Source organism: Trichomonas vaginalis, chromosome V (assembly GCF_026262505.1).
Source record: "Trichomonas vaginalis G3 chromosome V, whole genome shotgun sequence".
Classification (NCBI taxonomy): Eukaryota; Parabasalia; order Trichomonadida; family Trichomonadidae; genus Trichomonas; species Trichomonas vaginalis.
The window spans coordinates 23,013,309-23,031,425 of NC_067207.1; the positions used below are offsets into that span (position 1 = coordinate 23,013,309).

Consider the following 18,117-nt stretch of genomic DNA (forward strand, 5'->3'; position numbering starts at 1 on the left):
GTTATAAAAAGTTCAAGGGGTGAAAAATTAGGTGAAAAATTAGGTGAGATCTCACCTCTTCACCTAAATTATATTTTTGTTCAAAGCTTCCACGAGAGAAAAGATTCCTCATTCGCTAAGGATTCCAAAAATGAAAAAATCATTGATTTCGGCTGAGAAAAAACAGCAAAACCCTTCTTCCACGGGAACAAAGAAATAAAGAAGAAATAAAGAAGAAATAAAGTAAATTTTTTATTTATTCCCGTGGAAGATAGAGCACTTTTATGACACTTTTTATTCACGACAAACAAGACAAACAAAGAAAATAAGAAAATACGGCGCTGTCGCGGTTCGAACCACAGACTCTGACCCCTCCATAACACCACCTTAGACCACTGTGCTACGTAGCCTGTCGACATAAGATTTTATAAATTGCATATTTGACGTAAATTTATTTCCATCTAGCTTCCCACCGCATAAGATATTCATACGTGTTTGTAAGACATTCATTAAAATTCTTTTCTATTGCATCTAATCTTGCGTTATTTTTTTCAATAGCTTGTCTGTATTCTTCATCATCTCCAGCAGTGTTTGGGTCTTCACGTTTAAAATATTCATTGTTAACCAATTTTTTATCTACAAATTTTATTAGTGTTTGATTCACTTCGTTATGATAACGGTCATATTCTTTCAATACGTAAGTGAAGACAAAATGCGTCGTACCTTCAATCTTAAAGCTTAAAGAACTTTCAACACAGTTTTGAGGGTCTGTCAGTGCGTCAATGAGATAGTATTCGAAGTCAGTCAATAATCTTTTTAAAGTCATTTCATACAGGATAAAATTTAATGTTGTGAAGAAATAGTGTTTATCTCAGAAAAAATAACGCTAATTTTATTTTTATTTATTTTTTTATTTTGTATGTAAAGACAGTAATGACAACATCAGAGAACACAACAACAGTTATAGTCCATGAAGCAATAAATGAAGAATACGAGTACATACAATATAACAAACAGTTACGTCTCATTCGTTCGGTCAAAGACGATATGTACCAAATGCAAAGTATTTTGAACGCTCTTCGTTCTACAAAGCAAGCATATCATTGGTTTGAAAACCAACAGACAAAAGAACTTTTAGAAGAATTTCCTCATATGTTTGCTACCCTCGGAAAACCGAGGGTAGAGATTCCGTACGAAAATCGCAAGAATTTGGCTCCTGGTTTTAGAGGATATTATGTTCATAGACTTCTTGTAAATGCTGTTGCAATGTGGGCTTCACCTCGTTACGCTTGTTATATTTTCATGATGTTAGATGAACTATATAAAGCAGAACGTGAAGAGATGGAAAACAAGCTTGAAGCAAAAGATGAAGTCATTGAAGCAAAAGACAAAAGCATTCAGAAAAGAATACCACGTTCGGTACCAAAAGGAAAGGAAAAGAGTTATAAGTATATGATATATACTGAAGAGATGGAAAATGAAGAAGATAAAGATATGGTTATGTTGCATTTAGTCAGAAGAAACAACAAAAGCTTTTATGACCTTGCTAAGATTTACAAATCTGACAGAAACTGGTTCTATCGTGAAAACTTACCGATTTCAATGACACCGAATGAGCAAATAAAGGAAATTGTCAAAAATACTCTTCCTCAAACACACTATGACATCAAAGGTTGTACAATACTTACATTCAAAGAAGACTTACCATTGTTAAAGGAAAAAATAACAGAGTATTTCGATAACTTCAAAGAGGAAGAATGAAAATCTAAGCTAATTTTATTTTTTTTATAAAATTTTATCTCATATGAAAGAACATGAATTTAGAATATTCGGAACTCATGACAGAAGAGGAGAACGAACAGCATGTAAAAGATTATGCAAAATTTATGAAGACATACAAAGCATTTAAACAATATCTAAATGCTTCTAAAGATTATGCAAAATTTCTGAAGGTATATAAAGCTTATGAAAAAGCGTATGAAAAGTTTATACATTGGGGAATTGTTGTAAAATATCCATATGAATACTAACCAAAAATATATTTTTGCTTAAATAGCTTCAGGGTCTATTTCTTCAACCATTTCACTTCCTTCGTCAATGTCAATTGAAGCTTCTTCAACCTTTGGTAAGAATTTCTGTATAACATCTTTGTTCGTTATTGTCTTCAGAGATGAAGGATAATATTTCACATTTGTTTCACCCTTCTTATATTCTTTCTGTTCGGAAAGATTCATAGCAATACTGAAGAAGTCAATGTTAGAGTTCTTTATGACAGTATAATGAGTATCTTTGACATTCACGAAGAAACTCTTTTGTTTCAAAACTACTGCTAACTCTTGTGAAGTATAACGTTTGCGGTCAATGACGATAGCTAATGGTCTGACATACTGACCAACTTAGATTCTTTCACAAACTTCTTGTTAAAGATAACATTAACGTTTGAAGCATTATTGAACTCATTCTTGATGGCAGTAGCGAGAGCATTGTATGAAAAGAACTTGCAATCTTGCATGTGTTTCATTAAATAAAAATATTAAATTATTTTGAAAAATAACTTAAAAAAAATCTAATCTAATTTTTTCAAAAATATTTTTTTATTTCCTACTAAAGATGTATCGGAAGTTGTCTAAGTTAGAACACTCGGAAATAAAACAACTTCTTACAGAAGCTAATATAGATGTTGCAAAGCATTACGCAACAAACAAAAAAGCACTCACTGACTTCATTAAAGACTATAATGGTGCAATAAGTTATGATAGAATTCATGATTACATTAATAACAAAACATTTCCTTTAAATGACGTTGCTATTGACTTATATCATAGACGTTCAATACCTCATGAAGTAAGAAGAGAAATGTTTGACATAACAAATGCGAACGTTGGTCATACTCGTAAAGCTCTTTCACATGATGTTCGTCAAGAAATGTTTGACATAACAAATGCGAACGTTGGTGAAACAAGAAGAAGAGACGACACACTGAAACAACAGAGAAGAGAGATGTTTAAGAGCGCTATAGAACAAGTTCGCAAAGCTAACGATGTCATTCGTTCCATTGACGACAAACCAAAAGAAGGTGAGAGATGGTTAAAGAAAGATGAAGAGAATAGGAAGAGAAATGTGAAGTCAGGCAATAGACTCATTGACTTTAACATCGAAGCTTTAGATGAACCAAACAGAGACTACTTACACAAACATTTCGGTAAGGTTTTCATGAGACTCTTAGAGATTAAAATAAACTCACAACAGAGATGGATGGTATGTTATAAACTTGGTGGAAAGTATGAATGTTCTACGTTAAACCTCAATAATATTGGAACATTACTACATCAGCTCTTGAAGGAGAACTTTATATCAGAGATAGAAGCAAATGCTGCAGGTATTGTTGAAATGCACTATGACTTCTTCTTGACAAACATAAAGAATCTTACCGAAATAAAGATGTATGATTTAACAGAATATGAAGGCTTAACGATGTCAGATGTAAAGAAAGGCAAACCAAAAAAGAGACCATATAGAGATGAAAGCACACTGACAAATGACCAGAAAGCCATTTTGGAAGCTCTTAAGCAAACAGGAAACCCAGCACTTATAGAAAGCTTTTGGAAAGATAATGGTGAAAAGAAGTTTTATAAGAAGAGAAGCGGTCAGTTCTGGAAGTATCTTTGCACATTACCTATAAATCTTGAACGCTACCAAATCTTCAATGAACTGAACAAAAGAACTGCAACACTTATGACAGAAGACAATTGTTTCGTTTATGCTTGCATTCAGGCTGGAGTAGATGAGAACTATTGACCACATGAGAGAAGTCATTCGTGTTAGAGACTTTCCTCAAAGTAAAGTACAAGAAATTTCTGACGCAACAGGTATAGCATTTAATGTTACCATTGGTTATTTCAATGACTCAAGACATAATGAAATAAAGAGATACATACCAAAAGAATGTGAAACTGTTCGAACTATTGACTTACTTCTTGTTGAAGACCACTACATGCTAAACGAAAGATTACCAATGACAACATATTTCATTCGCAACTATATAGAAATTCTTAAAGTTGTGGTGGAATGAACATTGAGAAACAAATGAAGATTTATACAAAGAGAGAAGATAAATATGTAATTCGTTATGATAGAACAACACCGCTATGGGATGTTATGAAAACATTGTGGGAGTGCAAATATTTCGAACCTATTTCTTATGGAGAACTTTTCACATATACGACTGATTTATATAAACAGAACCCTGCACCATTTAAAGATTTGACATATGCTCCAAAGTATTGTGTACAACTGAAGAAGAAAGCAGAGTCAAAAGAAGTAAATAAAAATAAGTGCAAGTTCATTCCTGAGCACGTTTTCTTTGCTGACTTTGAGTGCAGTACAGACGGCTTTCATAAAGCTTTTAACATATGTTATGACAGTGAAGATGGTTCAGTGAGTGAAAGCATTTGGGGTCAGAACTGTGCAACAGAATTTTTGGAACGACTTCCTGACAAGAGTTTAATATATTTCCATAACCTCAGTTATGATATAAACTTCATCTTAAGACATATGACAGAAGTGAAAGGAACTCCCATCATTAAAGGTTCACGAACAATGCAAATAACTGGCTTATATAAAGGAAGGGCAATTATTATAAAAGACTCTTACAGTGTTATAAATAAGAAGCTTAAACTATTTCCTGCTATGTTTAACTTACAAACAGGACCGAAAGAAGTATTTCCATACAACTACTACAGCAGTGTTTTGTTAGCAAATGACAACAGAACTGGTGTCATTTCTGAAGCATGTAAGTTTATCCGGATGCAGATACATTCATGAAGAACATAGATTCCATCAAAGGTTGCAGAATAGATGAGAACCACTTCGACTTAGAAAAGTATAGCACATTTTATTGCAAACAAGATGTAAGAATTTTAAGAGAAGGTTTTGTTAAGTTCCGCAATGACATATTGAAAGAATTTGATTTAAACGTTTATGACTACGTTAGTATTTGTTCTATTGCTAACAAATTGTTTGAGAACAGAGTGTACTTCCCGAATGGAAATTTATATGACCTCTCAAATAAACCAAGAGAATTTATTTCGAGATGCATTCAAGGTGGAAGATGTATGTTGTCAGATAACATTAAACAAAAGAGCGAAAAGAAACTCATTGCTGATTTCGACGCTGTTTCATTATATCCATCCGCTATAGCAAGACTTTATACTTTAGAAGGTATTCCAAAGGTTATGAAGAAAGAAATGTTAAGCACAGAGTATCTCATGAGACATTTATTTGATGACGACCAAAAGGAACCCATTGGTGAAAAGTTTATGTCTGGCTTCTTTGTTCTCATTAAGATAACAGAGATTGGAATACATAGACACTTTCCTTTAATAGTTTGTGACCCTGAACTAAATCCAGAACTTAATGTTCCGAAGTTCAAACACTTGCTGTTTAATGTATGTTGACCATATAACATTACAAGACCTCATAAAATATCAAGGTGTCAAATGTGAAGTGTTGCAAGGATACTATTACGATGGAAACAGAGATATTAGAATAAGAGATGAAGTAAAGAAGTTGTTTGAGTTAAGGTTAAAGTATAAGAAAGAAGGAAATCCTTTGCAAGAAAATTAAAGCTCATTCTGAACAGTATTTATGGCAAAACTATTCTATCTCCTATTGAGTCAAAATAACCATAGTAAATGACAAAGATGCTATAAGATATGCCATCAGAAACTACAACCATATAGTGAAGTTCGAAGGTTTGGATGGTTCAGATAAAACTATTTTCAAGCTAACGAAAAGTATTTGCAGACACTTTAACTTCTTCCACTTGGTGTTAATATTCTGTCTATGTCGAAGAGAATAATGTGTGAAGTATTCTGTACTGCTGAGGACTTAGGAATGGACATCTTTATAGCGATACCGACAGTATGCATCTCTACAATGAAGATATCCCTCGTTTAGCTAAGAGTTTGAGAAACGTTATGGAAGAGTTCTCATTGGTAAAAACCTTGGTCAATTTCATAGCGACTTTGCAGAAATCACACCTGGAAAACAAAGTTTAGCATACAAGTCAATATTTTGTGGAAAGAAGACTTACATAGACTTACTCACGAATGATTTAAATGAAGTTGCATTTCACTGCAGAATGAAAGGCGTGAAGCAAGATGTTATTGCTTTAACCGCTAATGAAATGTTTCCTGACTCTGTTCAGTGTTTCTATGATGAAGATAAAGGTTTAATGGTTCCGCAAGGAAAATTTGACAAAGACTCTGAGTTCAGTTTAATGAAACTTTACAAAGCACTTTATGACGGTCAAGAGATTGGATTTGACTTATGTAAGTCTGCTACACCTGCATTTGACGAGAAGTTTAACTTCTCAATAACGACTAAAACAAGCTTTATTCGTAAGTTGAAGTTCTGAGGTCATTTATTTTTGTCAGCAATGAGGTCATTCGTGATAAAAATAAGCCGCTAGCGGCAAGGGCGAAGCCCATGAGGTCATTTACAATACTGCGATGGTAGAGTTTAAGAGTTGTGCTTCAATGTAGAGACAGTCCTTATGGTCTGGAGGTAGCAAAACAGGTGCTTTATGGTCATGAGGAACATGTCTATCCAAAACTCACGATTGAAGCCAGTAAGCTTGTAATACTTAGGATTTGGCAGTGGTGAAGTTCTTGTATGACCAATGAACTCATTTTCAACTCCCTTACTTAAGTTTGAATATAATATAGCTTGCTTTCTATCCCAAATGCCAGGTGTTACAATCTTTGAAAATTCATTTTTCCTCGGAAGCATTGCATAATAATTGAAAACATTTTTGAAGTCATCATTTGGTTCAGAGATTTGAAATCTTATACGTAATGGATTTTTTTTCTTTTTAGCTACTTCATTGAATGGTGAGAATACAATGAATTGACAGTCATGAGTTCCATCTTCATTTTCATTAAATTCATAATGAAAGTCTATAAGTTGTGGCCGACTACCTTCTTCCTTCAGTTGTGCAAGAAACTCACGTAAAGGCTGTAAAGTTTGTACTTCAATGTTGAACTTTTTCTCGAACATCTCATTAAATGAAATCATACATTGCAACAATGTTGTATCGTCTTTAAAGTATTTGTATATGTGAATGTTTTGGGCGCTTAAAGACTGTTCGTCATTTTCTATCTCGACTTGAAGTATAAAGTCAACCTTTCTGAAAGCACGTGTTATATACATAGATGTTATGCCAATGTACTTCTCTTCATTTATGTTCACAATCCAGTCTGTTGGAAACTTAAACGTTACTCTGTTCCCCTTTATTTTGACGTCAGGGTTTTCACTACTGAACGCAACAGATAAAGGTATTTGTCTATACATTTAATTCGGATAAAAATAAACCATTTACTCTTTCTTTGCTTCAGCTTCTTTAGCTTTTGCTTCAGCTTCTTCTCTAGCTTTCTTCGCCAGCAAACGTGGGTTCTTTTGTCTTCCAGCAGCTAATGCAGCAAGTTGTTTTTCACTAAGTTTTCTCTTTGGTCTCTCTGGCTTTTGTTCTTGTTTTTGTTCCTTCAGTTCGGATAAAATTTGCTCACGAATTTCTTTCTTCAATGCTTCAACATCTATGACCCCTTGGGTCTTGTCCGTAGGGCTTGTCTGAGTCATTTGACTGCAGATAAAAAACAAAATTAAAACTTTAACCGATGTAAAATGAGCTTGTCAAAATCAGAGCGAGAGTCTATTATATTAAATGACGCCAGAGGAATACAACATCCTTTCTATTACGTAAGTCAGAGTAAAGATGGTAAAATATACGTAAGAAAAAGAAAGGTTCCATTAGCGAATGCAGAAAGCGACAACATTAAGGTGTATGGCAAGGGTGAAGCCCATGTTAAGCCTTCTATTCAAACTGAAAAGTCAATAGAACAAGAAGAAAAGAAGCCAGATGTACTTTCAATAACGAACCAAGAGCTTATTGCAAAGTTTGTGAATTTCATTGAAAAACAAACCGAGTCAAAGAACCCTGACCCGCCAGTGAAAGAAGTTGAGACAAAAGAGAATGTACAGTTCATTGAAAATGTCAAGAAACAACTTCCACCACGAATGCCAAGAAGAAGAGTGAGAATAATGAAGTAAATAGATATTTTTATCCGAAGTAAATACATGCAGAACGAACAGTTAAACGAATTTACTCCAGCAGAGCATATTCATCAGATTCGCTCATATTTCGATATCATAGACAATGCAGTTCAAATTGGTGACACTAATAGAAAATATTCTGACGCAAAGATTCCATCACAACCTGGAACTGCTAAAGATAACACATGGGTAACATTCAATCTCTCACCTCCTGGTGAAAATATGTTGGACCTTTACAATACATTCATTACGTATAAAATGGAAGGTCAATTTATTGTAGATAAAGAAATTGGTTCAGGTTCCAATAAAACAAACCCACCAGGATTTTGGATTGGTTTCGATGACGCTTTCTATGCAGTTGCTGGATATCAAATCCTTGCAAATGGTCGTATCGTATATTCTCAAGACAACGCAAGAGAAGAAGCATATATAACTTCAAACTCACAAACTACCGAACAAATAAAGAAAGTAGATGTTTTCTCAAAGACTCGACATGAAGATGTATGGAGTCATTCGGGAACATGCAGAACAGGACAAATTGTTAGTGGTCCAATTACAGCAGGAAAATCATTTGATTTTAAGCTTCGTTTAAGAATTCCTGTTAGAAGATTCCTTCCATTAGAAGCTATTCGATTTATTCCAGCTTTTGCAGGAAACATTCAGCTTAAAGTAAAGTTCAGTAGCGACGCCTTACAATGCACATCTATATCTGTAAATGATATCATTGCTTTCAATCCAACTCTTAAAGTTGCATTTGCTTCAGATTCAAATCCACCGACAAATAAATTTGTTCCATGGAATGAACCATTCACTATGATAACGAAGGCAGTAGAAGCTAGTGGAACAGTTACTATTACAACTGTAACCCAGCAACTATTTCGAACAAAGATGGATTTTAATGAATGTTTCATTCATCCAAAGTCATTCTCTTTAGACCCTAACATTTATACAGAACTTGTAGAACATTATACAAACGAGGCTTTATGTTTTCCTGTTAAAGTTATGGATTGGATTCCTATGGACGGTTCATTCTCAAAGAATACAGATAGTTCAAGTGCAACATTTACAGCAGCTTATACGCCTATTAATGTTAAAAGTATTTGGGCACTATTTAGAAAGAAAGACAACTATTATGTTAATTTTGAGAACCCTAAGTTTAAATATCTTCAGCTTTCCATGGGAGCTTATGGAAATATGCCTGCAGAACCCGAAAAATCATATGGACCTGTATTTTATGAAATGGTTGCGAACGCTTGCAATACAAACAATGATATGATAGGATTTAATGAAGATGTTATGAGGTCATTGGTGGATGATGGTAGTGTGGAACATAAATGGGATAGTTATGACAACACACATTTCTTATGTGGTTTTCCAACAGAAGTGGACTTTTGCTTCCAGCAAGGTCAAACATCTACTGCTCCAATAACATACAAATTGTCTGTTAAAGGACCTATTGAACTAGCAACTGAAAATGTACCAAAGCCACTTATTGGATTTATGAGGGATTGTTGCTTTGCCATTCAGGTGCGTGCTAATGGATCCCCATAATAAGATTAGATGACTATAACTTAGCTACGGACGACAGTGAGGAATAAAGGATGAATGTTTATTTTTAAAGCTTATAAATGAGTTCTTCATCAAGCTCTCGTGAACCTTCACCATCTATGAAACAAACTTTACCAAACGATTATGGAGCACCTATTGAATATTTCTTACGAGCTGCACAATGGCAAAGAGCAGTTTCACCAAGGTTAGGTGTTCCACCAGCTCCTGTCAAAAATAGCATTTGGTCAAGTCCTTATATAAGATATGGTCTCCCACTAGGTTTGCTAGCTACAGCAGGAGCAGTTATGATGTTGAAAAGAAATAAAGCAAATGTTGTAAATAATACTGAAGTAGCTGAAGTTAAACAAACTCCGACACCTTCACAAGCAAAACCTTCAATGACTCCTGAACCTATGGAAGTACAAACTCCTGTTCAAAAGTCAACTCCTAAACCGACTCCAACATTTAAACCAGAACCTACTCCTCAAATAAATCGTAAAACTCCTGCGTTTCCTTACTGAAAAAATAACGTTATTTTTATTTAATATTAAAATTTTTATTTGATTGAAATGACAAATAAAGTCACTGAAGCAATGAAACAAAAGTTTTTGGTAGAATACATTAAATCAGGAACTATTCCAGAAGGTTTTTACATTCATACTATGAAGGATGGTAGAGTTCAGTTTAGAAAGATAAAGCAACCATTAGATAAAGAAGGAATTTTGAGAAAGATTAAACTTCATGAGGACAACATTGCTGAACTTAGGAAGAAGTTAGAAGAGTTGGAGAAAGGAAGTGAGTTATAAAGCAATGAATTCAACAGACCTAAAGGGTCAGAGCCGCTTTGCGGCTAGGGTGAAAAAAGAGGTGAAAAAAGAGGTGAGATCTCACCGCTTCACCTAAATTTATTTTTGCGCTATGTTTTCATACGTGTGAGGGTGGTGATATCATTAATTTTTAAGTTTATTTTTTATTTTATTTTTAAGTTTATTTTTATATAAATGACGAAAACTATTGAGATAACAAACTACAACGGTCATGAGTTCAAGAATTTGTTCTTCGTTCCTCGTGAAAATACATTCTATCAGATACGAGGGAGAAAGGGTAAAGTTAGTTTGAGCGTTTATGACTACAAGCATAATGGAAAGTTTATACAAGCATACGATACAAACGGTAAACGTGTTTCATTAGCTTTGTCAAAACTTACTAACATTTATTTTGACAGTGATTTTGACCTATATGAAGAAGAAAGTGAGTCAGAAGATTATGAGCTGTTATGTGAAGCACAGCAATGGGAAGCGCTGCAATACTTTTGTAAGTGAGAACGTTTATTTTTACAGTAGTGAAGTCGTTTGTGAAAACGTTAGTGAAGTGAAGTGGTTGGCGGCTTTGTAAATATTTAATGTTAAGTTAGTGTTGTCGTTTGTGTTGTAAAATATATGTTAACGGTTTTGTAAAGTGTCAAATTCACATATAATGGGTACGGTGGAACGCAGTGCCTCCGTACACATGATATGTATACTAACTCTATTATTGTTCATGCTTCATTTTCTGGCGCCCAAAACTCTTTCTTATGCTTGGCAAATGACTTTTACGAAAAACCTACAAAGTTATACGAACCACCAAGTGGAAGTATTTCAGACTTTCAAGTATGGTTTACTACAGATGGAAGAAAAAGAATAATTCCATTATACCATGCGTTTTACTTAGAACTTAGTTTCATATACAACTACTATCGAACGGTAAAAATATAATTTTTTAATACGGTTGAGGTGTTGGATTTGGTTGCCAACTAGACTGTGGTGCAGGTTCAGGCTGTTGTATAACAGGAGCTTGTTCTTCTGGTTCAGGGTCTTTAGGTATAATACCAACAAACTGACCTACCCTTTTACCAATATTTTTGACTCCGTTCCAAATTCCTCTTCCTACGGTTTTTATTCCATTCCATATACCTCTTCCAACTCTTCTGAAGAAGTTTCCTATCTTACTGAAGAAACCCATTTTACTATATGTAAAATCTAATGTCCGCCTAGTCTCTTACGTTTCCTGTTGAGTTCCATAGCATTCTTTAACTGGAGCTCATACATTCTGTTTCTCCTCTGGTAGAAAACATATTCTGGGTCAACTCCTGTGTTCGCGTCATCTGCATAAAGTTGTTTATATCCCACCTCAGGGTTTGTATAAAACTCTTTCCATCTCATATTTGCATACCATGGTGGCAAACCTAACGCAGCGTCATTTGACATGGCAGTTTGCATTTGTACATCTGTTGGCACTTGACCATAGTTTGCCATTGCAGTTTGTATTCTAACTTCATTTGGAATATTCTCTGGGTTTGGTTGTCCAGGTTGCTGTGCATTCGCTAAGTTCTGTGCGTCCATTTAATATTAGATAAAAATATCTCTTACGAGTACATATACTGAACATTTGCAGGCATTGGTTCATCTTCATATTCTCTGTACTTTTCTGCCACGTCAAATAAATAAATGACACAATGGAAAAAACCTAAAACAAGTAGTCCTATTTCAAACCACATTTACTTACTAATAAAATTTCTTTGTTATGACACTTTCTCCGGTTTATAGGACCTCTCTCATATTCTATCTTGTCATATCTAAACTCATAGTCATGTATGTCCTCTAACCATTTCATGACACTTTCTAAACCACTTTTATCGGATGTAAAGTAAAAGCATGGATGGTTATGTAAAACGTCTAAAGTTTCTAAAGAGTCTCTCAAAGTCCAGTCTACTTGGTATTGAAAATCCCATGTGTTATAGAACGGCGGGTCCACTATAAAGAAAACATTTTCCTTGTCTTTATATTTTTCATACAACTCTGTCCAACGACATCTCACAAACTCTATACCCTCAATATATTTTTCTATGTCCTCTTTGAAAACATTTGTATAGTTAAGATATAAAACTTTTGACATAAGTGTTTCAATGTCATGAACTCTTATAGAACCACTATATAATAGTCTAGCAGATATACTATCCCAGTCTATATATTCTGCTTTTTTCAAAACCTCTCTCACAATATTTTTCTTATCTAATGGTATACGTTCCATCTTACCTATAGGTATCTTTTCTTTTAACTCTTTCAATATATTGTTTGTGTCTGGTATATGTTTGAGACGGTCCATATAGTTGTCGAAGTCATTGCATATAATCTTTGAGTCTGGGAATATTGTATGGCACAAATGGGATATATAGAAACTTCCACCGAACAAATCTACAAATGTTAGACCATTCGGTAGTTTCTTAAGTTCTCTCAATATAATATCTTTACATCTACTCTTATTTCCAAAGAACGGTAACGGTGGTTTTGTAAAATTCATTTATATATAATAATAAAAATGTTTTTACCCGAAAAGTGACAGAAAAGTGACAAAGCATGAAAACATATATAATTTGTGAAAAGTGACACATTATATAATGTTTTCGACCCAGAAGAAGGCTTCTTCCCAGAAGCAATGGAGGAAGAAGAAGAGTCCTCCGAATTCACACCAGAAGACTAACAATTTTCCGAATAAAAACTTCATTTATACTAAACATCTTCGGGGCTAGAGGGCACGAAGTGCCTGGAAGCCCCACTACCTTTTTTTTTATATATATTCATAAAGATTTTCCAAAAATATGATACCGCAAAATTAAAAAAGTGACGTCTTGAGTGGAGTCAAATGTCGAAATTGCTAGCTAAATGTTTTTTTAGCGAAATTGCGTATTGTACGTTTTTTCGCAAAACGAAACCCTTAAATGAAAAATAATTAATGGAAATTCTCAGCATTCAAAAAATCGAAATCATTGTCAGCCGGAAATTGATAAATCCTAATAAACAAGGCGGATCGAGCAATAGGCAAGAGATTAGTTCATTACAAATATTCACACTAGTGAAATTTTGTTGGACTAAAAAATCGAAAAATGTACAATTCAGAATTCAAATCTTGCAAAGCATAAATAAATATATATGACGAATAGCTTTTTTATTTGCATTGAGATATTCCATAAAAAAGAAATACGAAATTTTCAAGAATGTATTTGAGGAATATCTCAATGAATTTAAGAAGTTAGAATGGCCTTCAACAAGTGATATATAAAAATTCTTTTGGCCCTTCCTACAATATGACTGAACAATATGATAACGGAAATAGAGTATTTCTTTTTTGCTGAGAATAATATTGACTGATTTTGATGTGTAACAATGTCACTTTGAATTGATGTCTAATACGTATTACAATGAGTTGATGACATTTTCTCAAGGGTCTGTTACAATGCTTTCAATTTTTACAGTGGACCCTTAAAAAAACAATCTTTTCCATATTAACAATATTAAAGAAGGAGTGTAAAGACACTCCTATTCATTTTGCAGTCATTCGCAATTGTAAAGAAATAGTTAAAGTACTAATATCACATGGAGCAATCATCAATCTAAAAAAAATAATGAAGAAGAAACTGCTTCATATTTTGCTGCAAAACATAATTATAAAGATACAATCAAACTCCTAATTTCCCTTGGTGAGCAGACGTCAATATAAAAAATATTGATGAAGGAGCAGCAGAAGTTTTGATATCTTTTTGATGCAAATAATATTTGAAAAAAAAAACTTGTTGGAGAAACTCCTCTTCATTATGTTGAATTATATAAATATGTGAAAATAGGAGATATGCTGATACTGTTTGTTCCTGTTGATAGTTCAAATATACTTAATTCTAGAATCAGTGAAACAATGTAAGAACTTGTATAATGCGTTTTTTTGTCCTTATCTACTTATTCAAAATGATATTATGTGGAAGCCTGTTTCATATTGACAATTTCTTAATGTTTTATTTGGTAGATATATATTCAACATAAAAAGATTATTTCATGAATAAATTTTACAAAGGATATCAATCAAAAAGTTTATTAAACCAAGTATTGTAGACGTTGTTGAAAGAATTCTTTTATTGACTTACTAATATGAAACTTATATTGAAAATAATTAAATAATTTCTATCATTCTTATATGAAAAGTGATTCAAATTAATAATATCTTGGTAAATTTGCATATATGTTATAAAAATTTAAGTAATCTAATATATAAATTTAGTTCACAAACACGCCATGGCGAACGAACCAATCAGCTTGATCCTGGTTGTCACTGCAGTACATTTCGTTATGCCCGCCAATATCAGCAGGGTATAAACCTTTTGCATTGACTGATAAATATTCATTCATTTTAATGTTAAGTAATTTAAATGGTTGTCTGAATTTAATGATATCACCAGTGCAAACAACTTTCCAAACGTTACCAATTTCGTCAGGTAAAGGATAAATACTGATTTCATGGCCACTATTAAGTGGAGAAGTGAAATTATGGGAGTGTAAGAATCCACTTGAAACAGTATGCTGTAAAGTAAGTTCATCGCCACATCTTACATAATCTCCTTGTAAAACTGAAGAGCGATTATTTGATAAAACGTTGAAATACAGTTCAGCAAGAGCTTGCTTGGATGAATTGACTCCTCTTGCGATTTGTTGCTTACTTCCTGTTACATAATGTCCTTCAAATGAAGAAAGGAGAAGCTGTGATTGAACATTTTCAAGTCTAACAATAGAATAATATGTTACTGGAAGTTCTGCAATTTGTTTCAATACTTCTTCACTTGTAGATATTGAGTTACAAAAAAACAAAAACATTTTTTTGGGAAAAAAATTGACAAAAGACTTCCAAATTTTTATATTTTAATGAAATTAAACTTTAATTGTGATTCATTACTTGAAAAAATCATTTTTGATGCTTTTTTTGATCAAAAAATTGGGAATTGATCATTGTTAAATCGTAGAGATGCAATGACATCCATAGGTAAACTTAAGGAATTAGTGAAATGAGATGAAAATATACAAATAATAAAAGTGAAATGCATCTTACAAGAATTCTATGATAAAGACAGAGGAAATTTTAATAGATCTCGGGTAGCCAAAATTGTTAGTCGTATTTACATAGAACGAAAATTAACTAACCGAAAAATTTTTTGAAATTATTCAATAAAATAATAACTATTTAGCGAATAAAATCATCTATTTACATTGGAGCGAAAGTAGGATAAGCTGTGAGGTAAGTTTCAATTGGCTTCATTTCAAAATATTTATCCCAAGAATCGTATTTTTCACCATTTTCATCCATTAAGTATTGTCCGGTAGCTTCGATTAATGGTTTGTTCCATATTTTCCTTATTCCAGTCGGGGTCTTCAAGATCAAACAGTTTGGCTCGTTTTGATCAAACCAACCTGAGATAGAATCGCGTTGATTATTAGCGTTCTTCTCAGCTTGAGGATCGAAGGTAAGCCAATGGCCTTTGTTATTCGAAATTAGAAGTAAAGAAGCAATCTTAAGCATAATGGTCTCATAAGGACCAAACATTGCTAAGAATTTATAAAGATCTGCCTTGCTTTTTGTCTGTTCTTCTTGAGGAGCCATAATGGCGCTAATTACTTCTATCGCATTTTGTTTTGGTTGTTCAGGCTGCTTGAAATATTCGGCAGCCTTTTCAATTAGGAAGTCTCGCATAACAGTTCCGTCTGTTTTTTGCGTTAACCTAAACCAGATTTCGTCCACTTTGGCCCTAAATGTTTCTTGTTCATTGGGTGTGGAATTTCCAATGCACATCGACTTCTTCGTGGTCGGAAATTCAACTCTTTTCGTACCATTGGATCTTTTTGTATTTACTGGCATCGGGGAATCGTTTTGAGTTGGGTCTTCGAATACACTATTTCTGGTAAAGCCGGAACGTTTCCATTGGGTCCATCCGCCTTTATCGTGTTGGAGTTGCTCGAATGCAAGATCACGAAGATTAACGTTGAGAGTGTTGAGTTTAATTCCCATAACCAGTGCAACATTTTTCTTCTTCATTTTGAACTCTGTATCGCTTATCCAGGATAAACCAATTTCCTCTTCGAGTTGTGGATTTGAAGCAAGATAAGTGAGGAGCATGTGTAACTTCCTTGGAAAGCGAGAGTTTGGATCACGGCTAGATTTTCTTTTTAGAGCTGCCACTATCTCCGGTGGGAGACGAGATGTAAAACTTGCTTCAAGGTCATTGGAATCCATTGTGATTTAACGATAAAAACCGTCGGCGGCATGATTTGAAATAAACTCCTCTTAGTCAAGAGTCAGTATTTAACTAATATTATTTAATTTTGATAAACTAATTTTATTTTTGACCGGGCAAAAAAATGTGCGAGAGCATTTTTGGAAAAAAAAGTGAAATTTATGAATGAAAAATTTTGCCTAAAATTTAAAATTCAAAAATAACATCTGATAAAGAATTGAATTCATATACAAATGGCCCCAAAAAAATTTGGCGCCAAAATTGTTTTGAAGAAGATTATGAAAGATATTTTCTTCTAACTATTACAACATGTAAGAACTTATGCTGATGCGTATAAATTGAAGTTAATATTGGTTTGTTACACATAATTTTGGGACATAAAATTCTTCTTTGGTTTATTTTATCTGTGCGATAGGCGAGTAAGTAAAACTCATGATGCTATTTACAAATATCATTACAATAAGAAGAAATAAAAAAAATAAAATTAAAATATTAAAATTTCAATAATTTGAAGAGAATTAAATAAATTTTTTGATATTACAGAAACTACGTATAAGATAAGTGATTTAGTTAATGAAGGCAAGAACATCCTTGAAGTGGTGTGTAGCGTCACCGATGATTGTTGTGCCGAGGCGGCCCTTAGCCCAGCCCTGGATCATGCCACCAAGGGAAGCACCATAGCGGATGCGAGCAACTGGGAAGGATAATAATGTAGCACCAAGATCGGAAATGTGGACTAAGAGGTGGCCACGAGCCCATGAGCCGAGGCTGTTCGGGCAAGCTGGGACATGTGGAGCAACTGTGCCCATTGTAGCAGCAAAGCCGATGGAGCCACCGATTGAATCGACGAATCTGGAAGCAACTTCTGTTGGTGAAACTGTTGTCTTGCCCTTAGCACGGAATTCCTGAACCTTGACGATTGGATACTTAGCAAGTGTGCCAAGGAGAGCGCCAGTGATACCACCAGCAACGTAGACGATGGCCTTGTTGCCGTTTGGATCTTCCTTATTCTTCTTGAACTTTGGGAAGGCATCAGAGAGAACCTGAAGAGCAACTGGGTAGGCGATGAAGTTGACACCAACGTGCATGCCAGAGAGAGCAATGTCAGCTAAGTTGGCTGAGCCCTGAGCACCCTTGACACCGCGCTCGGCAATGATGGCTGTCATGCCACCGAGTGTGGCACCAATGAATGTCTTTGTCATCTCCTTGCAGAAGCAACCCATTTGTAAAGTGAACTGAAAAACGATACGTAATGAATTTCTGTTTTTGCAATATATTGCTAATTATCATGTATATATTAGATAAAGAGTTGATTCAGAGTAACCATCGAAAATTGTGAGCAAGCAAACCGCAGCGGCTCACAAATTAATCAAATATAACTCTCAAAA

At 34.1% G+C, this 18,117-nt stretch overlaps 11 protein-coding genes and 2 pseudogenes across 13 annotated transcripts, besides 1 other annotated feature; 6 read left to right on the plus strand and 7 right to left on the minus strand.

Annotated features, from left to right (window-relative positions):
- Positions 1–11,166: part of a mobile genetic element that runs on past the window's edge.
- TVAGG3_0387370 (uncharacterized protein) lies at positions 431–805 on the minus strand (the record flags this gene model as incomplete). The annotated part of the gene is made up of 1 exon (XM_051232288.1): positions 431–805. The coding sequence occupies one exon, from the start codon at positions 803–805 to the stop codon at positions 431–433; it is 375 nt and encodes a 124-aa protein (XP_051102018.1).
- TVAGG3_0387380 (KilA, N-terminal/APSES-type HTH, DNA-binding family) lies at positions 913–1,740 on the plus strand (the record flags this gene model as incomplete). Its single annotated transcript, XM_051232289.1, has 1 exon — positions 913–1,740. The coding sequence occupies one exon, from the start codon at positions 913–915 to the stop codon at positions 1,738–1,740; it is 828 nt and encodes a 275-aa protein (XP_051102019.1).
- On the plus strand, positions 3,370–4,203 carry TVAGG3_0387390 (annotated as a pseudogene). Its single transcript has one exon. A coding segment is annotated over exon 1 (834 nt).
- TVAGG3_0387400 (uncharacterized protein) lies at positions 6,719–7,332 on the minus strand (the record flags this gene model as incomplete). Its single annotated transcript, XM_051232290.1, has 1 exon — positions 6,719–7,332. A coding segment is annotated over one exon (614 nt), but the record flags the coding sequence as incomplete, so codon positions are not given.
- On the minus strand, positions 7,357–7,617 carry TVAGG3_0387410 (uncharacterized protein; the record flags this gene model as incomplete). The annotated part of the gene is made up of 1 exon (XM_051232291.1): positions 7,357–7,617. One exon carries the CDS (start codon positions 7,615–7,617, stop codon positions 7,357–7,359), a length of 261 nt encoding a protein of 86 aa, XP_051102021.1.
- TVAGG3_0387420 (uncharacterized protein) lies at positions 7,663–8,088 on the plus strand (the record flags this gene model as incomplete). Its single annotated transcript, XM_051232292.1, has 1 exon — positions 7,663–8,088. One exon carries the CDS (start codon positions 7,663–7,665, stop codon positions 8,086–8,088), a length of 426 nt encoding a protein of 141 aa, XP_051102022.1.
- Positions 8,116–9,689, plus strand: TVAGG3_0387430 (annotated as a pseudogene). Its single transcript has one exon. A coding segment is annotated over exon 1 (1,574 nt).
- Positions 9,720–10,160, plus strand: TVAGG3_0387440 (uncharacterized protein; the record flags this gene model as incomplete). Its single annotated transcript, XM_001306663.2, has 1 exon — positions 9,720–10,160. One exon carries the CDS (start codon positions 9,720–9,722, stop codon positions 10,158–10,160), a length of 441 nt encoding a protein of 146 aa, XP_001306664.2.
- On the plus strand, positions 10,209–10,445 carry TVAGG3_0387450 (uncharacterized protein; the record flags this gene model as incomplete). The annotated part of the gene is made up of 1 exon (XM_001306664.1): positions 10,209–10,445. One exon carries the CDS (start codon positions 10,209–10,211, stop codon positions 10,443–10,445), a length of 237 nt encoding a protein of 78 aa, XP_001306665.1.
- Positions 11,167–11,657: 491 nt separating the features above from the next.
- TVAGG3_0387460 (uncharacterized protein) lies at positions 11,658–12,020 on the minus strand (the record flags this gene model as incomplete). The annotated part of the gene is made up of 1 exon (XM_001306665.1): positions 11,658–12,020. One exon carries the CDS (start codon positions 12,018–12,020, stop codon positions 11,658–11,660), a length of 363 nt encoding a protein of 120 aa, XP_001306666.1.
- A 2,703-nt stretch (positions 12,021–14,723) lies between these two features.
- TVAGG3_0387470 (dolichyl-phosphate-mannose-protein mannosyltransferase protein) lies at positions 14,724–15,317 on the minus strand (the record flags this gene model as incomplete). The annotated part of the gene is made up of 1 exon (XM_001306666.1): positions 14,724–15,317. The coding sequence occupies one exon, from the start codon at positions 15,315–15,317 to the stop codon at positions 14,724–14,726; it is 594 nt and encodes a 197-aa protein (XP_001306667.1).
- A 371-nt stretch (positions 15,318–15,688) lies between these two features.
- On the minus strand, positions 15,689–16,749 carry TVAGG3_0387480 (39 kDa initiator binding protein ibp39; the record flags this gene model as incomplete). Its single annotated transcript, XM_001306667.1, has 1 exon — positions 15,703–16,728. One exon carries the CDS (start codon positions 16,726–16,728, stop codon positions 15,703–15,705), a length of 1,026 nt encoding a protein of 341 aa, XP_001306668.1.
- Positions 16,750–17,264: 515 nt separating this feature from the next.
- TVAGG3_0387490 (uncharacterized protein) lies at positions 17,265–17,956 on the minus strand (the record flags this gene model as incomplete). Its single annotated transcript, XM_001306668.2, has 1 exon — positions 17,296–17,952. One exon carries the CDS (start codon positions 17,950–17,952, stop codon positions 17,296–17,298), a length of 657 nt encoding a protein of 218 aa, XP_001306669.1.
- Positions 17,957–18,117: the final 161 nt, after the last annotated feature.